Here is a 19,218-nt window from a genome sequence, read left to right as displayed (position 1 = left end):
ACCCTTTTCATCCATCCCAAGCAATCGTTTTTTTTTCACAATCTGCATGAACAAAAAAACTTCACCCCCTGAAAATGTCGAACGAGAACAGAAAAAAAAAACCCTTTCCCTCAGCTGTGGCACGTGCCTGATTCGGTTTGGAGAAAATTGTGATATTCACACAGCAAGCAGTGGAAGGGTTTAGGCGAGAATCGAGCCAAAGTAGGCGCAGAACCGTGGAACTCACAGCATCCTTCGATCACACGGTGACGACGGTTACAATATGAGCGATAAAAAAACCTGAGGGTAACAAGCACGCATATGATTTCGATTCCCCGTACGAAGCCAGAAAAAAGTGTAGCCATCGGTTGGGTGGTGGAATGTTAGGCACGTGTTTTGATGAGCTGAAAATAACGTGATGCTTGGAAACTAAACACATTTGATAGAGAGTTGATGATAATTTCTTGAAATATGATGACAGTTATCTAATGCCAGATAGATAATAAATAATGAATGATTATACAATAACTCTCACTGAAATTTTTATATTACAATTTAAAAAAAATCAAACTGTTTGGAAAACCTGAAACAAGAACTAATTTGGTGCCACCGTTGTGGCTGCTCTCAACTTCGGCTGTCTTTCTTTCTTCGCTATGCTTCGAGTGCCTATCAGTAGGGATGTGACCGATGTAAGTGGAATCGCAGTTTGATTCGTATCGAAAACAGCTGATCGATGTTTGCCACCTGTGGTGAGGGCGTTAATTGTCGCTAGTCAGGGTGATTTGGTTCATTATACTAGGTGGATTCATCGATGGTAATTAACCCATGTACGATGATTCTAGATTACAAAGTACGACGGCATCTGGGGATGACGCATGGTCAGGGGGTAACTCACTCTGCCACCTTGTGTTTAACACTCCAAAAACACAGTTCGACACACTCCAAACACACTTCCACCAGAATTTTCTATTAATTCTGGCACCACTTCCATGACTGTTTACATTCGATCAAGTATTCGATTGTTATGTTTATAAACAGCAGCTTTGCATCTACGACGAATGTGTTACTCTTTACTCTTATTGGCAAACAGCAACTGATATTCGTAAAACATGATGGATTTTTCCTTACCTTTTCACTCCACTGAAAAAGCCTGAAACTGTTTTTTTCTGCTCCAGACTTAATTATTTACAATAAAATTATAAAACAAGCAAGGTGAACCTGAGACTGAATTATTTTGTACCAGCCAGGACACCAGCAGAACAAAACCCGTCCGTCCATCCGTGTTGATTTTTTAGAAATGGATGAGGTAAGCTTTTATTCAGCTTTTTTGAAAATAAATTAAACACACAACAAATTTCCAGGATTATTTCTGGATGAAAATCGAAGCAGTGTATGGTAACGTAAGTCTTCACATCAAGTCTATACTGCAGTTATCGAACCTGGTAGGCATGTCATTAGCAAGGCTGACCAGGGAAGAAATATTGCTCATTCAGAGAGATATGCGAGAGATGACACAGGACGTGGCAGAGAAGGCAGTCATTGGTGGACCATCTCTCGAAAGTTTGTATGGGAGATACGCGGATCGACCACATGAGTTTAGTTTCATGGAGGGAGAGATCTTGTGCATTCTGGATCTTGCGGATATTGTGCGAACAAATGGCATTAGCCCGTTTTTGAAAGCACGTAAAAAAGTGCGAATCAGGGCGCGAATGCATCTTGGGTCCGCCGAGGAACAAGACGATGAATTTGATGGCCACAAGGAAAAACTCCAAATGAAGATTGAAGCCCATTTCACCAATCCGTAAGTATACAGAAAGGTGAAATTAAAATGAAATTAGCGAATTTAGAATGCGCTACTTGTACCAAGCTTGTACCAAAAAGGTATTTTGACCGACTTCAGTAATGTGACACTTGGTCCTGATCATTCTAAAATCCAAGCTAATGTAGTTGTAACCTTTGAATTAAAATTTTAATTTTCTGTTTCGTAGGAAATATCACTTCGATCACCAATACTTCATGTCGAACTTGATGATTGCTGTGTACCGTTGCCAGGAACAATACCGAGCGGAAATTACTTGTCCGTTGTGTACTTTTTCCGGAAAAAATACTAAGCTCTCAGCAACCGCTGATGCTGCTGGTAACTGGAACTGGAATATATATAGTTTTACGCGGCATGTTGCCCTGAAGCATCCTAGTGGCTCGGATTTGGTTGCGTCCATACTCTCCAAACGGCGTGCTTCTGATGCTGTCAGTCCAGAAATTTCATCTCCTCCGAAGGTGCTTTTGGAGGCGGATGATATTGAGAACAAGATCCCAAGCAAGAGTTATGTTCAGCTTGAGTCGTCTACAGGGTCGTCCATTTCAAACGAAGCTGATGAAGATCCGAGTGTCATCGAATGTAAGTTTATCAGTTTATAAGCGTATCTTGAGAAAAAAAAGACATTCTATTCTCGCTGTTTTATTTTCGTTATCTTTTAGATTCTGTCGAATTTTTGGAGGACATCCAGGAGGACAGCCCTGATAACAAACATGAGAACACTCAAGGTATCTCTGGCGGCAGACAAAACGACAGCTGTGAAGATATTAATCTTCCACTGAAGAGTGCGGAAGGTATGAATAATATTTAACCACAGACAAACAGACGTAGCTCTTCATTTTGTATCATCGTTCATGCGTTTAATGATTGATTTGAATATTATCATTTGAGCGAACTGCTCACCGGTACAATGTTTTCAAGTAAAACTTATTCAAAGAGTTACGTCTGTTTGTCTGTGATTTGACTTTATTTTTCGCATACTATACAATCAACAATTTCGTTACACTAGTGTATTTAGTGGCACACCATATGGAAGCCAAAAATACGAAGAAGATGCTGGCGAAGATCCTTTGCTGATTCAATGAGATATGATGTGTAGTTTTGTTTGTTTGGCTTTACAATTTGAGTAATCTGATATTAAAGTACATGATTCGAATCCCTACTTGTTTTTTTTTTGTCACAGTAACATAGAATTCACACCTGGGTCATATATTTTTTGAAACGTTCGAGTAGAAAAGTTCGAAGTTTGGCGCGTTAACTTATCTGACTCGATCTCCAGACGTAAAGTAGTGTTGTTGGCCTTTAAAATTTATATGAATTGGAGACAAAATGAGGGCACTTTTGGATACCTACGGGCACTTAGATAGAATGAGAACCAGTGACGCTTGCAGTGACGTCTTGGTTACTTCACTGCACTTTGTTAAAATTCTGGGATATTCTTTTAACTGTACGGCTTTACATATTGGACCAGGAATTGTCTGGAATAGAAATAAAAATCTGACTTTTATTCGTTGATGTGGATTTGATGATAATATAGATGTGGGATGTGGATGTGTCGTTGACCCTGTATTGGACTTGGAATAGTTAAGGGAATTCCGTAGAAGTTCATTTTTTTTTATAAAACGTCAGGGTACTTCGCTGAAAATAAAATAAAATTCTTCGTTCGGCAAGTGTTATACATCGTTTATGAACAATTTTAACGTACAATTATAATAAAATTTCTTAAAATTTATTTTATTTACATAATCCATTGGAAACAAGATTGGAAACATTTCGGTTTGCAAGCATCGGTAGAAAGGAAAGTTGACGAGCGCAGACCTCTGCTCGATATAAGTAATAATATAAATAGCCGATCCTTCCTGTATAGTAAGCGAGGAATGCGGTACACTCCAACAGAGTTAGACTCGGCTGCATACGACTTGTTGACGGGAGAAAACACCAGCTACCGGTTTCGACAAGCAAACATGAAGCTGCCGAGCGTGGAAACAATTAAGAGGCACATTGGAAAACACACAACAGAAACGCAGGAAGGAACGGTCATGGTGCAGTCCCTCCTGACGTATTTGAATGCCCATCGATACCCGTTGATTGTGGCATTGAGTGAAGACGGAACTGCGGTGTCACCAAATGCAGAGTACGACCAACGGTCTGATTCGCTGCGAGGTTTGGTAGCACCATTCGACGCTCGTGGAATGCCGATGAAGGATTTTTTCAAGGCAACTTCATTGCGTAAAATGGTCGATGACCTGCAAACGTACTTTGTCGGTGAATATATTTATGTCGTGATGGCTTTGCCAATGGCTGTTGGTGCCTCACCCATCTGCATATTATACATGTGTAGTGACAACCGATTTACATATGCAGATGTGAGCTCCCGGTGGTCCTTTGTAGAAGCCGAGTTGAAAAAAGCTGGAATCACGGTGGTCAGTATCTCATCGGATGGCGACCCTCGACTGCTGAAGGCAATGAAGGAAAGGTCAGCAGTACCTAGCTCTTTTTCTAGCAAAGAGTATGGGCCATATTTTGATGCTGATATCACCAGTCGACCAGTGTGCATCCAGGATACGGTGCACCTGGTGAACAAGCTACGCCATGCTTTGCTGGACCCGAAACGGCATATGCGTTTAGGTAAAAAGTTTAATGCATATGAAAAGTTATAGAATATGTATGGCATCACATCACCATTAATTGTAGGGCAATTCGTCGTGTCGGTCGCCGTAGTGAACGAAATGGTTCAGCGAGGGTGCAAAGGGGTTCATAAATTGAATCCCTCTGATTTGAACCCAAATGACAAGATGAAGTTCGATCCCTCGCTGAAGCTGATGGCATCGGATTTAATCCAACATTTAAAGGAAACCGTTGTTGGAAGTAGAGGGACCGCCATCTATTTGGAGATGATGAGGAACGTATACGTTTCTTTTACCGATGAGGATATGGTGCCAGTCGACCGGGTTGTTTCGGTGTGGTATGTACCTATTTCTCTCGTTCACATATTCATGCAAACGCAAACCCTTACTTTTACACTTCCCAGGACTTCGTTACTGCTATTGCGCGCCTGGCGTTGGCAGAGCATGAAAGAAACTCAATCATTCCAGCACTGTCCAACCACCAACGCCTACATTTCACTGGAGCTCAATGCTCATGGCCTAATACAGTTCATTGTCAATATGCGCGACAGTCCGGAGCACTTCATCGTCAACCACCTGTCAAGTCAACCATGCGAGAGTGCTTTCCGGGAACTTCGGTCCATGACCTCCGTTAACCATACGGCTGTTAACTTCACTGTGAAAGAAGTTGAAGAGAGAATGAGGAAAGTCAATATGAAGCTTCTCATCTCTCATAGGAACAAATCTCAGCTGACGTTCCCTACACAAAGAAAACAAGATGCCAAAGCTGCTAAAGCGACTTCAGTAAAGCTGCCAACCAACCTTGAGATATTATCCGCAATCCGGCAAGCCGAAGAGAAAGCCAGAGAATGGTTAATTTCGATGGGATGTAGCGAGGAAACCATTGATTTTTCTAACAGCATCAATGGAAAGCAAAAAATCACAAAGTTTGAATTTGTGGCACTTCACTCTTTTTACGATTCCGATGATGCTGATGAAGCCGACAACACTGAAGGTACAACATTGAAAAACATTAAAAAAAAAACATTCAGCAGTGTGCTTTTAATATTACATTTTAGATAACCTTGAACACAAATGTTACTGCACGTCTGTACATATGTGTAGACCTGCGGAAACGAACGCGGAGTTTACTACGGTCGAAAATGTGGATGGCGCATTCAGCAGAGAAGAAGCCGCAGAGCTGATGAGTCACCACGTTGCTGACGCCACTCCTTACACCTTCCCGCTACAACTAAATGGGACATTGCTCAATATAAGAAAATCTTACGTCCTGTGGTTGCTGTCATCGGGTCGACTTAAACGATCTAGTGATCGACTACAGCGGTTTCGGCAATTAAGATCAAATGATCCAACACCTCAGGCACAGAATTCACCATTGGAGCAGGTGTCAGTTGGAGATTGGGTCGTGCTTACTGAGAAAGTGTTATGCCACGTCACAAATTTCATATACCAAACAGGTAGGCTTCAGTTATTGTGTTTAAATTCTGTGTAAATAATTTAAGATACATTTACAGTAAAAATACGAAGTTGCCCAATGACAACCGTTCCGCTGAAATGTCCAGTAGGTGTCGTGAAAAGGGGCATATGGCTGTTGGGGAATTTTTATGCTATCCAATCTACCGGTGCGGCCAATTTATGTAATTCCCAAATAGACAAGCAAGACATCGACAATTATGTCACGCACGTTATGGCTCCAGATAGCAATGGGTATTTAGCGCAGGAAACCATAAGCTATCTGGATACGGTCAGTTTTTAATATCTTTCGTTTAGTTTATGATTTTGATTTGTTCCAATCTTCATTGATAATTAAACCGTTTAATAACATGGTCGGGGGTTAATAACAATTCAGATGTCGCTTGCCTAGAAGCTTCACCTCCTCCGAGGAAGCTTCCTCTAATTGAAATGGGCGATATAGAGAACACGATCGGGATCGAGAGCGACCATCAGCAAAATGGTGAAACGACTCATTTCACCGAGACTCAATGTTCATCAACAATACCGTCTCCGTTGGTTGCCAACCTCAAGCTTGAGTCGACAAATGCTACCGAACCTGACGAAGATGAAGATTTCATGATGATAAATTACAATCAAATTTGTCGATCACCCCTTTCTCTATTCCGTTGTATGGGAAATCCGTTTCGAGAGACTCGTGCCCGTAGAGAACTACCAGTCTTATACACTTAGTACGGGGCGAAGTTTACCAGCTGTGAGCTTTCATTCGCGAGTATTTGACGTCTAAAGCCATTGTTTACAAAAGCAATTCGGCCCTTTTGAAATGTTCACACCGCATTACTCAATTACGAATGTCTGTCATTGCTAAATTTAATGCGGCATGAAATCGCCAATTCAAACTCATCCATCTTCACAAAATAGTTGTTCTCAAGGGAAGCATTGAACCAACTTCCTCCAACCAGTAGGATCCACATTTTAATCCACTCACGGATTTTCTTTCTCAACGAATCACGAAGAATGCTCCCATGGTTTCTTACGGATCTTCATCATTTTACTCCCTAAAAAAGAGTGGAATTAACAGTACATGAACGGCGGCTCCTGGTTTACTGATAAAAAGTATCCGGTCGGCGGAAACAGAACAGCTTCCTGTAGCGCTTGTGGTGGTATCTTTGCACCAGCGGGAAGCGGATCTTCGAGTCGTGGAACTGCTTGATGTGAGCACGACGGGTCTTGGAGGCCTCAACTGATTCGACCTTGATGATCTGTTGGGAAAACATTCGCATCAGTGATTCTTTCCGGGTCAATACTACCAAAAAGCAACTCACCTGAATGGAGTGGGCACGGGCACGGTGGCGCGAAGCCATATCGCTATAGCACTGCGTGACAGCACCGCCAACGGTCAGATCACGATACTCGCGGTACATGTTGTGGGTACGGGACAGGAATCGTAGCGCAGCCAGATGCCGAAGTTCTTCACGCGCAGCGGAGTTTTCTCCAGGATACGCTTGCCCGAGACAATCTCACCGGTGGCCTTCTTGAACTTACGCAGCTGCCGCAGGAAGTACCAGAAACGGGACTTGGCCACGATCTGGTCCGGTGCGAAGATGTGCATCAATTCCGCCATGTATCACGCACAGACTGTCGTTTGCTAATTGGATTTTACAGGATTTTACCAGGAGTAAAGAGCTATAGCTGTATACAGTCACCGTCAACGCCAATAAACAACGACGATCGCAGGGGGATCTGTCATTTTCAGCGATATGTAAGTCATGGTTGCCAGTAAACATTGTGTGTTGCCGCTTGACGTTTTGACAGCTCATTCGACACAGAAACACCCTGAAACACCCAAAAACACACAAGAAACACAATCAGCACAGTCACAAGGTGGCAGAGTGACTTACCCCCTGCGCATTGTACTCTTTATAAGTGAGCGATTCCAGACGAATTCACAAATCCATTAATTTTCGTATTTTTTTGAATTGGCTGAACATTTTCAGAAACGATCCTCATAGTCAAAAGCGCCATTTTGCGTCTTTATCAACGTTTATTTCATGACATTACCACTTTTTCAATAGTTTCTTGTTGCGCGTAGACATATTGCTGATCGATTGGTGATAAAATTATTGAAATTGATCTAGGGGCTGCTGAGTTATTAATGTTCAAAATCTTCAGGGTAGGTAACTCCGCACACCAATCTTGGGTCATCTTTTTTGTCAGTGTGCCGCAAGTATGGTCATAGAGCAAGCTGCGATTGTTTGTAAAACACCCATCCCGGCAACCCGGTATTTCTGACACCTTGAATGTTTTGGTTTGAAATCGCAAGGATAAATCGGATGACGCGGGAAGTGGCGAGTGTGCGAAATTTCGGTGTTTTGTGATCCATAGGGTAATAAAAGTCCTGTGTTTTAGTGTTTTATAATGGCAAACCAAACCCTAATAAACAAATACCATAAACGAACTGTATCCCGGATGGGTAAACTATCCCACAAATGGTTTGGATGATACCCCGAACACGTCGTTAAGCTCTCTTTAATGGTTATTTTTATTAGGGAAGGCAAGGGCTAGAAACCTAGACAAACGTTTTTCGAGTAACAGTTTTCTGAAGATAAGCTTAACATTTTTGTATAGGCCCTTTTCAAAATTAAGGCTCGATCAAGGGGTAAGACAGCACCTAATCATGAGCAATTTTATAGTTGCTTTTCAGGCACCCCGAGTAACTCACATTGCTCAGTGACCAAGATCACTGTCATAAATTTGCATTCTCACTTTTCACATCACAGTAACATATGAAGATGCGAAGCCGAAAAGCTGCTGTCAAGCAAAACAACAACAAACAACCGGCTTGATGTGGTAGAAGAACTAGATCCGCCTGACCAAATACTCCAGATCCGGCAAATTATACGTACCCCGCCGTCCTCCGATACTCGTCGAAGTGATCCCGTTCCCATCGCTCAACAACCTGCCGTTTTCTGCGATACACTACCGAGATTCTGCTGCGGCCATCGAAGGAAGTCTCCGTTAAAGTTGAACATAACTTCTTTAAAGAAAATATTTCATCCAGAAGGAAAGAAGTTTTTTTTTAATTATTATTCGTTATATTCGGAGCATGTTTCGTTCTTGGGTTTCTCGTCAGCACAGTCTATAGTACTTGGTTGGATCGGATTTACTCTTGAGAATCTTCAGATCGCCAAGAACCCTTTCATTCCACTCTTTCTGAACCATCTGCTGTAGCTTGGAGCGAACGCAGAACATTTGTTCTTCGTCTTCCTCACCGGTTTTCACTTCGATTTCGTCGGGTAGATCGATGATGGGTTCGAAGACCGGATGAGGATCGTACTCACCGGAAATATTGGGAGCTGTGTCTTCATCGTCCTCCTCCTCTTCGACTTCAGCAGTGTCGACTGTGTTGATGCTCTGGCTCAACATTCTGGAGTAGTGGTTGGCAGCGTTTCCTTCGGAGCTGGAATTGGGAATCGGATGTTAATCGGTTTTTATTCAACAGGGAAAACATTTCCTATGTATGCCAGTGATTTCCCACAACGATTTCACGTTCTCCTCGGTGGACATCTGAAAACGATTCCTGTGGTTATTTTACGAGAACAAATCGCACATGTCCACTTACGTACAGTTAATTCACATTTAACGTTTTGAAACGGAGGAATACGAACAAAAAGCACTTCCAAAACAATAACAGCAGCAACAGCAGCCAATCGGCACAGAGCCATTTTATGAACAAAATCTGAAATTCACATCGTTTCAATAGCCGAACAATTCTATTTTGTTTACAAACAAGACTTACGTCTAATATGTGAAAGGGATAAACGTAAAGCCCTACAGTAAAAGTATTTACGTCTGTCAAAAGTTGTTCCAATCAAACCGTCAAAATGCACCGCATTGCTCGATTGGAACAGCTTTTTTCAGTTTTGTGGTGACAGTCGTCCATACTTTTACTGTAGGGCTTTAGATAAACGGAGTAAGCCAAGGAGTAGACAGACAAAAACATCGATGAACGTCGACTAAATTTTGAGGTACAGTGAGTTACTCGCGAGCTACTCGTTGCAAGAAAGCAACTCAGAGTAAAGCTGTCTCACCCGTTGGGCTCGATTTAAAATGGTGATCTGAAGATGCAAAATTGCATTTTTGGCAAGGGGGAATCAACTATGCACACTGTGCCGAAACACAGTATGACATTCTATTCACCACGTTAAGGCACACGCTGATACGTATGACACGAACAATATTGTATAAAACGGCAACACTGTTGAGCGGTGAAGTTTTTCTAATCGATTTACCCGTTGCTAAGGTTTGTTTATTCCAAATGAAAATATCCGTCAATACTGGTGTAACAGTGATTAATCCTAGAATTATAAAAAAAAATATTGAGATATACCAAGTTTGGTGCCGTTTATTGAGATGTACGAAGTTTGGTGCCGGAAGAGGTAGCGGATGAGGTAAGTATTGTCAAAAGTTCTGCTTGATTGAAAAATTATTAAATATAATGTACAAACTCAACTTTTAGGCGTACTTTTGGAAACAGTTGGAGCTGGAGTATGGTCAAATAAATCTCCACATCAAGCATATTAAGAACACAAACATTACAGACTGAATAAGACAGAGCTCCACACTGGAGGAACCGGGACAGCTCCCATCAGGCAGAGATGTCCCAACATTCTTTAAAAAGCGCATTACTGCTGCCAGTGTAGCATGTCGCGTATGCTATTTGGTAGTACGTGGAGTTACCGCAGGCTCTGATACTGAGTGCATACGCATAGAATGTGCTCGATTGAACTGGGGTTCTACAACCGACGGAAGTCCTGTGGAACGGCATTCCACCGAAATTGTGCGAGCTTTTGCTGTGACCGGTCCTCAAACGCGACGCTATCTTCTGATCCCACTGGTTCAACGGTTCTGTCCACTTCCTCGTCGTCCCTTTGATCCGTCTGATGAAGAGAGAGAGCGCAAGCTCCCCATACGTTGCTCACGATCCAGTGCTTGACATCGTGTAGCGGTACATCGTTGTTATAGCAAGGCAGATGGTCCTGCACCAGCCAGAAAGTCAGCTTGAGAGTTGCCTGGTATTCCACAGTGCCCCGGAACCCAGAAGAATACCGTGTTTGGTGGCACGGAATTCATCGTCGCCTGTACCCAGGAATGGACTGTGAGGACCAGGATCGGTCGGTCCGAGGGCGTTGTAGCAGCGATAAAGATGGCAGCAACTTCAGCAGAGCAGACAGAACATTGCGGCGGTAAGCTGCAGCTGGTTGGTGGCTTGACCGATACCGACCCCGGCCCGTTCCAAATGAAGTTTAAAGGAGATAATAATATCATAAACTATAATAATTATAATCTGTAGGTCGATAGAAATTTTGGCAACTCAAATCTGTTCCTCTACCACACACTGAAGACAAAAACCCTAGAGGCATCATGGTTTTGGGTAACTTCTACATCATTACTTCACTCATTCGTGAGTGACTACCGACCGAGTCGGACGTGTGTGCTGTTGCTGAGGCGTACAGTGTTTTGTCGAAGACAACAAATCAAGATGACTGGCAACTCTTCCATTTTCTCATACGAACGCTTTTAGACAGGTACAATCGCGTCATCTGCCGCTCAAAGGTAAATGCTTCGAACGAATTTGATAGCAAAGATTACATCCTCAGAAGAAGGGTTTGTGTATTTGCTCATTTTTCTATGCGTTCCTTCCACCTTCACTCAAGCGCAGCGCCATTGTATCTGTCGCTTGGATTCTGGCAAAGTTGCCAGTCTTCTTGATGTGTTATCTTCGGTTTTGTGCTGGTTGGAAGAAAGTGTTCTGCGGAAGCCGGTCTGGTGATACGGATTAGGAGGCAGTTTGTTCGTTGGTGGAGCGTTCACGAAGATCCGATAGAGTGCGGTGAAGATCCGGTGAAGACCAGAGTAGGAGTCCATTGTCAGCGGTGAAAATTATTCAGCAAGAAGAATAAGAAGCAGGAAGAAGCTGCAAGTGTGAGCCTGTGTTTGGCAAGATAGGTGCAGAAGGGTAATCGCAGTATCATACGGCCCTACGACGGGCATACAGTGAGCAGGTGGATAAATAGGATAGTGTTGTAGGAGTGTTAGGAAATTAATTCAATGCAGTAAATACTAGAAGAATAACAAGAAGAAGAGGAAAAGAAAAATTGTTATGAGTGGCGAGAAAAAGAAGAAAAAGCGACAACCGAAAGCGCATGTGCGAGCGGCTTAGGAAAGGTTCATCCTCTCTTACATTTGGGAAGTGAAGAAGAAAGAAAGGTGCATGAGAGAGAAAGAGACAGAGAGAGAGAGAGAGAAAGAGACCGATAGCGATAAGTTGGGGTGAAGGAAAACGCGATAGCCGATAGGGAGAGAGTGAGTGCCACAACGAAAAAGTCTGTCTGTCTGTCTGTCTGTCTGTCTGTCTGTCTGTCTGTCTGTCTGTCTGTCTGTCTGTCTGTCTGTCTGTCTGTCTGTCTGTCTGTCTGTCTGTCTGTCTGTCTGTCTGTCTGTCTGTCTGTCTGTCTGTCTGTCTGTCTGTCTGTCTGTCTGTCTGTCTGTCTGTCTGTCTGTCTGTCTGTCTGTCTGTCTGTCTGTCTGTCTGTCTGTCTGTCTGTCTGTCTGTCTGTCTGTCTGTCTGTCTGTCTGTCTGTCTGTCTGTCTGTCTGTCTGTCTGTCTGTCTGTCTGTCTGTCTGTCTGTCTGTCTGTCTGTCTGTCTGTCTGTCTGTCTGTCTGTCTGTCTGTCTGTCTGTCTGTCTGTCTGTCTGTCTGTCTGTCTGTCTGTCTGTCTGTCTGTCTGTCTGTCTGTCTGTCTGTCTGTCTGTCTGTCTGTCTGTCTGTCTGTCTGTCTGTCTGTCTGTCTGTCTGTCTGTCTGTCTGTCTGTCTGTCTGTCTGTCTGTCTGTCTGTCTGTCTGTCTGTCTGTCTGTCTGTCTGTCTGTCTGTCTGTCTGTCTGTCTGTCTGTCTGTCTGTCTGTCTGTCTGTCTGTCTGTCTGTCTGTCTGTCTGTCTGTCTGTCTGTCTGTCTGTCTGTCTGTCTGTCTGTCTGTCTGTCTGTCTGTCTGTCTGTCTGTCTGTCTGTCTGTCTGTCTGTCTGTCTGTCTGTCTGTCTGTCTGTCTGTCTGTCTGTCTGTCTGTCTGTCTGTCTGTCTGTCTGTCTGTCTGTCTGTCTGTCTGTCTGTCTGTCTGTCTGTCTGTCTGTCTGTCTGTCTGTCTGTCTGTCTGTCTGTCTGTCTGTCTGTCTGTCTGTCTGTCTGTCTGTCTGTCTGTCTGTCTGTCTGTCTGTCTGTCTGTCTGTCTGTCTGTCTGTCTGTCTGTCTGTCTGTCTGTCTGTCTGTCTGTCTGTCTGTCTGTCTGTCTGTCTGTCTGTCTGTCTGTCTGTCTGTCTGTCTGTCTGTCTGTCTGTCTGTCTGTCTGTCTGTCTGTCTGTCTGTCTGTCTGTCTGTCTGTCTGTCTGTCTGTCTGTCTGTCTGTCTGTCTGTCTGTCTGTCTGTCTGTCTGTCTGTCTGTCTGTCTGTCTGTCTGTCTGTCTGTCTGTCTGTCTGTCTGTCTGTCTGTCTGTCTGTCTGTCTGTCTGTCTGTCTGTCTGTCTGTCTGTCTGTCTGTCTGTCTGTCTGTCTGTCTGTCTGTCTGTCTGTCTGTCTGTCTGTCTGTCTGTCTGTCTGTCTGTCTGTCTGTCTGTCTGTCTGTCTGTCTGTCTGTCTGTCTGTCTGTCTGTCTGTCTGTCTGTCTGTCTGTCTGTCTGTCTGTCTGTCTGTCTGTCTGTCTGTCTGTCTGTCTGTCTGTCTGTCTGTCTGTCTGTCTGTCTGTCTGTCTGTCTGTCTGTCTGTCTGTCTGTCTGTCTGTCTGTCTGTCTGTCTGTCTGTCTGTCTGTCTGTCTGTCTGTCTGTCTGTCTGTCTGTCTGTCTGTCTGTCTGTCTGTCTGTCTGTCTGTCTGTCTGTCTGTCTGTCTGTCTGTCTGTCTGTCTGTCTGTCTGTCTGTCTGTCTGTCTGTCTGTCTGTCTGTCTGTCTGTCTGTCTGTCTGTCTGTCTGTCTGTCTGTCTGTCTGTCTGTCTGTCTGTCTGTCTGTCTGTCTGTCTGCCTGACCCTTATAGACTCGGAAACTACTGAACCGATTGGCGTGAATATTTGTATACAGGGGTTTTTGGGGCCGTGGAAGGTTCTTATGATGGTTCGAGACCCCTCCCCCTTCAGTAAGGGGGGGCTCCCATACAAATGAAACAGAAATTTCTGCATAACTCGAGAACTGATCAAGCAAATGGAACCACCGGACACACTCAGCTAGTAGAAGATAAATCTTAAACACAGCTTCTAATGTAATTAATAATTAATCAGAAATATATTTCAATAGCAACAAGTGCATCATCATCCGCATTATCAATATGATCGATAATATCGAAAAAATAACATTTGTTTCCGTTTTTCAATGAATCATCCATGAGAGCTTGAAGTTGTAAACAAACAATCTCAAAATTCATAACTTATTTATTTAATTTGTTTTTCTTCAACGGACTTAACGTGTCTAAATGAAGCCTGATGGGGAAAAGCCTAGAAAAGGCGTAAACACCCCATATCTTTTCGAAATACACGAATCACAATAATACAATACAATTACAACGAACATTAATCAAGTCTATAGCATAAAAAAAGTTATCCTCCTATGGCATAGAGTTGTCCGTGAATCAGGTAGAAGTCCTCGTCATGCAGTTGAACCGGAAACAAAAAATAAACAGGTTGCACAATCCTTCACGTGTACATTAAATGGACAGCTACTCACCTTCTCAAGAGTCTGCGTTGAATACGGTGACGAAAGGTTTCCGCTGCACAGTTAAAGTTGAAAAACTCGTAAAACTCGTTGAAACGCTCAGACAAAAACCGTATTGGGTCATTTAAGCTGTAGTTCGCAGCACGAGGTCCAAGATGCAGGAAATTCCTCGACCGAAGAACTCGTTCGGGTGCGTAGATTTCGAATTCAGCCAAGATTCCTGGAGAGTCGATATCAGCAATAAGTACTTTCGCTGCGAACACAGCCTGACTACTCGTCCGCCTATGTTCTAGTGTTTCAAGACCCAGGAGTTGACAACGATCTTCGTACGGCGGAAGGTTCACAGGGTCATTCCAAGGAAGGTGACGAAAGGCATACCGAACAAATTTCCTTTGAACAGATTCAATCCTCGCTATCCAAACTGCTTGATACGGGCACCATACTACCGAGCTGAATTCCAAGATCGATCGCACTAGAGAGCAGTATAGAGCTTTTAGACAGGCAGGATCGCGAAACTCGTCAGCGATCTTAAAAATGAACCCGAGTTGCCTGTTAGCTTTCGCAACGATGCCCGGGTAATGAAGCTTGAATGTTAAGGCGCAGTCCAGCGTGATTCCTAGGTCACGAACATTGCCCACACGTTGCAGAAGTTGGTGATTTATCGTATAGTTGAATGCCACTGGTTTCAGCTTGCGATGAAATGAGATAATATTACAATTTTGTACATTCAACGTGAGATAGTTTCTTGAGCACCACTCTTCGAAAGTATCGATTAGGTGCTGAAGCCGCAAGCAATCGGCGAAGCTACGAACAATCACATAGATCTTCACATCATCCGCGTAGAACGAACGGCAACCAGTTGGGAGGATCAGTCCGGCCTCATGAGGAACACCGGAGCTGTTTGTAAAATAGTCCCATTGCTCTGATCCGATTCTAACACAAAGTTCCCGATTGGTCAGATAGGACTTGAACCAACTAGTTAAACCCGAGGATACACCGAGTTTTTCAAGTTTAGCTAGCAGTATAGAGTGGTCAACCCGGTCGAATGCAGCCTTAAGATCTGTATATACAACGTTCACCTGCGCTCCAGCTTCCATACTCCGAAGACATAAAGAAATGAACGGAGCTAGATTTGTTGAAACTGATCTCTTGGGATAAAAACCGTGTTGGTCAGGATAAATGTAATTTCTGCAGCTAGAAAATAATGCGTCGTAGATGATGATTTCTAAAACTTTAGAGCAGGCACTGAGTGCTGTGATTCCTCGGTAATTTTCGACGTTTCTCTTGTCTCCTTTCTTGTAGATCGGAAACATGAATGACGATTTCCAACGCGTAGGGAACTCTCCCTGCTGTAATGAAATATTGAACAGCTTCGAAAGCGGTGTTGTAAGATCTAAACAGCATCGCTTCAGGATGCTTGAGGGGATCCCGTCAGGGCCAGCAGCATTAGAAAATTTAAGCTTCTTGATGGCGGATTCGACGAGGTCTACTGTAACCGAGGTAATCGAAAAAATTGAAAGCATCACTGGGAGTGTCCCTCACCGCTTCAGCAACTTGGGACAACGAAGCCGTAGTGTCATTGAAAATGCTTTTGAAATGTTCTGCCAGAAGATTACATTTCTCAAGGGAATTGCTGGCGATTCTATCACCCAGGTGAATTTCGACTGGTAGCCCCTCCTCGTTTCGTTTGGTATTCACGAATGACCAGAACTGCTATGGATTAAGCCGTAAATTAGCCTACACACGCCTTGTGTAGCTCTTGTAAAGAATGCGGTTATATGTGCGATATTCGTTGCTCGCTGTTGAAAATAATCGTTTGGTGAATGGGTTACGAGTACGACAGTATTTACGGAGGGCCTTCGATCTCAGACGCTTCAAATTCCGTAGTCGAGCATTGGACCATGGGTTTGGGAGAGGGTCTCCTCAGTGGGACAGAATCAGTTATTTCCCGGTCAACGACCTCAGCGAAGTAGTTGACGGCTTCATCAATAGATGAATACGTGTCAAGGAACTGCCAATCTGCCTGGGCAAGCGAGTGACTCAGCGCGACGAAATCTGCTCTACGAAAGTCGAGCTCATGTACATCAACAGGGGGGGGGGGGGGGGCTATCTTAGCGAACAGGAACAGATAGGTTGATGGAAACTTCCAACGCAGGATGATTGGTGTCGATGTCAATCAAAGGCTCTGGGGCTTCTAGGATAGAACATTCCAGTCCTGCAGCTTCGTTCGCCAGAACGAGATCAAGCAGCCGACAGTTTCTATCGAGTTGATCAGAGCTAGGTCGTTCGAACTGATGTGGTTTGCTATGCTGCTCGAATCAGATTTCCGGTCTGGAGGTAGATACATAGCGCCAATACTTATTGATCTACGAAGCGTCGTTATTTTGACCCACAGCTGCTCTAAAGAAGTGCAAACTGGAGCAGGATCGATGCAGGAGCTTAGGCGTTTGGATACCGCAATCAATACGCCTCCCCCACGCAATTTGGTACTATTCTGGTGGTTGCGGTCGTTTCGAAATACCGTGAATAGACTGCCAAATAATTGAGATGAATTAATGCGGTAATCGAGCCAGGTTTCCGTAAGAACTATGACATCGTAGTTAGCGTCAACGGCAGTCAGGAAAAAATCATCAATCTTTGTTTGCAGGCCACGAACGTTCTGGTAATACACCAACAGGCGGTCGAACGAAGTCGGTTGGAGGTCTGCAGAATGATCGATCAGCCGAAACGAGCATGGTGGTACTCTGGAACACAGAGACGGATCAGGGGAAGAACTGTTTTCAACAAACGCATACTTGCCTGATGTAGAAGGTTGGAAGACCCTTTCACCATTCTCAACCACAGGGCCAGAACGACTACGATGACAGGAATCAGCAAGCGCGACTGGGTTGAGTGGCTAAGGGGATTCCTTGAGGCAGCAGGCAGTGCGTTCTGGTCTGGGATGATCCAATAAATCAATGAAGTAGAAACCTAACCAGCATGTTGTAGTTTATTCCCTGAACGTTTGAAGAAAATCCGTCTTGAAATTATTTTGTGGCGAGTATTTTTGCGTGTCTCATTTTTTTCGAGTACAGTCTTTAATTATAGCCGAGGCAGCACACGTGTTTATCAAATTAAACAAAAATATCTACCACGTTGAGAACTGATTTAGTGAAATCTTCAACTGCACCTGTTCATTAAATCTAATAACAACAACATCGCTCGAAAGCCAAATAAAACGCTGCTCAGCAAGACGTTTCAATCTCAGTATTGCCTCGTCGATTGAACACACGTACAAACACGCTGACGACTTCTCGCGATCAAACAATGAGCCCCAGGCTAACTAGACTGCTTCTGACGCTGATCGCAGCAAGCTTTGGCCACGCCGCCTACGTAGTCTATCCACCGCGTTACGAGCTCAACAACGATCAGTACACGGCGCTCGGTAGCTGTCTTTCACCAGGCCACCGAGAGGATGCCGTGGAAAGTCGATACGATCCGATCTGTGCCACCGATGGCTTCAGCTACTACAACAAACACGAGATGCGCTGCTTGGGCAAATTGGTTCCTTCGGTGAAGTTCTCCTTCTACGGTCGCTGTCCGAACGAGCCCGTATTCCTGCCGCTGGAATCGGCTCGAGGAACGGAGCTGCTGCGCGAGCCCAGAGCATTCGATGGGTACCACCAGTGCTTGGAGAGCTGCAACGAGTTCCAACCGGTTTGCGGATCGGACGGAAGGACCTACAGCAGTCCGTGTGCGGTCGGCTGTGCCAAGCAATACAATCCGCAGATCGATTTGGAGAGTAAAGGCTTCTGCGAGCAGGACAAGTCGGTGGAGGGAAAGTGCCCGGAGATTTTGCAGCCATTCTGCGGTTCGGATGGAATTACGTACCTGAACTATTGCCATTTGAAGTTTGCGATGATGAGCGAGGAGAGGCTGCAGCCGGCCCATATGGGCGATTGCGTGCGGCGGTTGGTGGCGGTTCAGGGCGCTTTGCGCAAAAAGGAGAGCGGTGGATGTGGAGGCGGTTGTGGAGGTGGATGTGCGGGTGGTTGTGGTGGCGGTTGTGGTGGAGGCTGTGGAAAGTGATTCTAGATGAAACGGGCAAATTTCAGTACGACTAAATATATGTTTTTCGGTTGAAAGGGAATTTTTCACTAAAGAAAAACAGTTTTCTCAGGTAGGCAATCATCTCGAAAACAGTATGATTAATTATGTTATGAATTTTTAATTACCACACGATTCGTGTTGGGTGGGAAAATGAGGCAACATTGACTGACTGGGTGGAGTCAATGACGATGACGTCCATTTGAAAAGTCCGGCAACGAGGGACTCTCGACGGGAGGTAGGTAGGTACCTATCTAAGCAGGCGTAGGGAAATGTCTGCAACTGACATCAAAAGCAAGTAGCGCGTGATGGCGGCCGACCAGCAACGACAGCGCTTGGCAAACCAACCGGCGAGATAATTAATTATAATAAGATAATTCTATTTTCTGCTTACGTAGTTCAAACACAAAAAAGGAGAAAAGGAAATTAATTCCTTTTCTTCGTTTTCGCGCAAAGTGAATGTTCTTTTCAGCGCTCCGGATTTTTTTCCCCTGCAAATGCT

The 19,218-nt window shown here is 44.2% G+C and overlaps 1 protein-coding gene and 1 pseudogene across 1 annotated transcript; one reads left to right on the top strand and one right to left on the bottom strand.

Annotated features, from left to right (window-relative positions):
- Nucleotides 1–6,900: 6,900 nt before the first annotated feature.
- Nucleotides 6,901–7,513, bottom strand: LOC135707584 (large ribosomal subunit protein eL20-like; annotated as a pseudogene).
- A 10,423-nt stretch (nucleotides 7,514–17,936) lies between these two features.
- Nucleotides 17,937–18,698, top strand: LOC135707635 (serine protease inhibitor dipetalogastin-like). Its single transcript, XM_065229496.1, has one exon. The coding sequence runs from the start codon at nucleotides 17,937–17,939 to the stop codon at nucleotides 18,696–18,698; it is 762 nt and encodes a 253-aa protein (XP_065085568.1).
- Nucleotides 18,699–19,218: the final 520 nt, after the last annotated feature.

Source organism: Ochlerotatus camptorhynchus, unplaced genomic scaffold, assembly GCF_037179485.1.
Source record: "Ochlerotatus camptorhynchus isolate MF236.1 unplaced genomic scaffold, CSIRO-AGI_Acam_v1.1 ptg000314l, whole genome shotgun sequence".
NCBI classification, from domain to species: domain Eukaryota; kingdom Metazoa; phylum Arthropoda; class Insecta; order Diptera; family Culicidae; genus Ochlerotatus; species Ochlerotatus camptorhynchus.
Note: the sequence above shows the minus strand (reverse complement) of the source record. Positions and strands in the feature narration are given on the sequence as shown.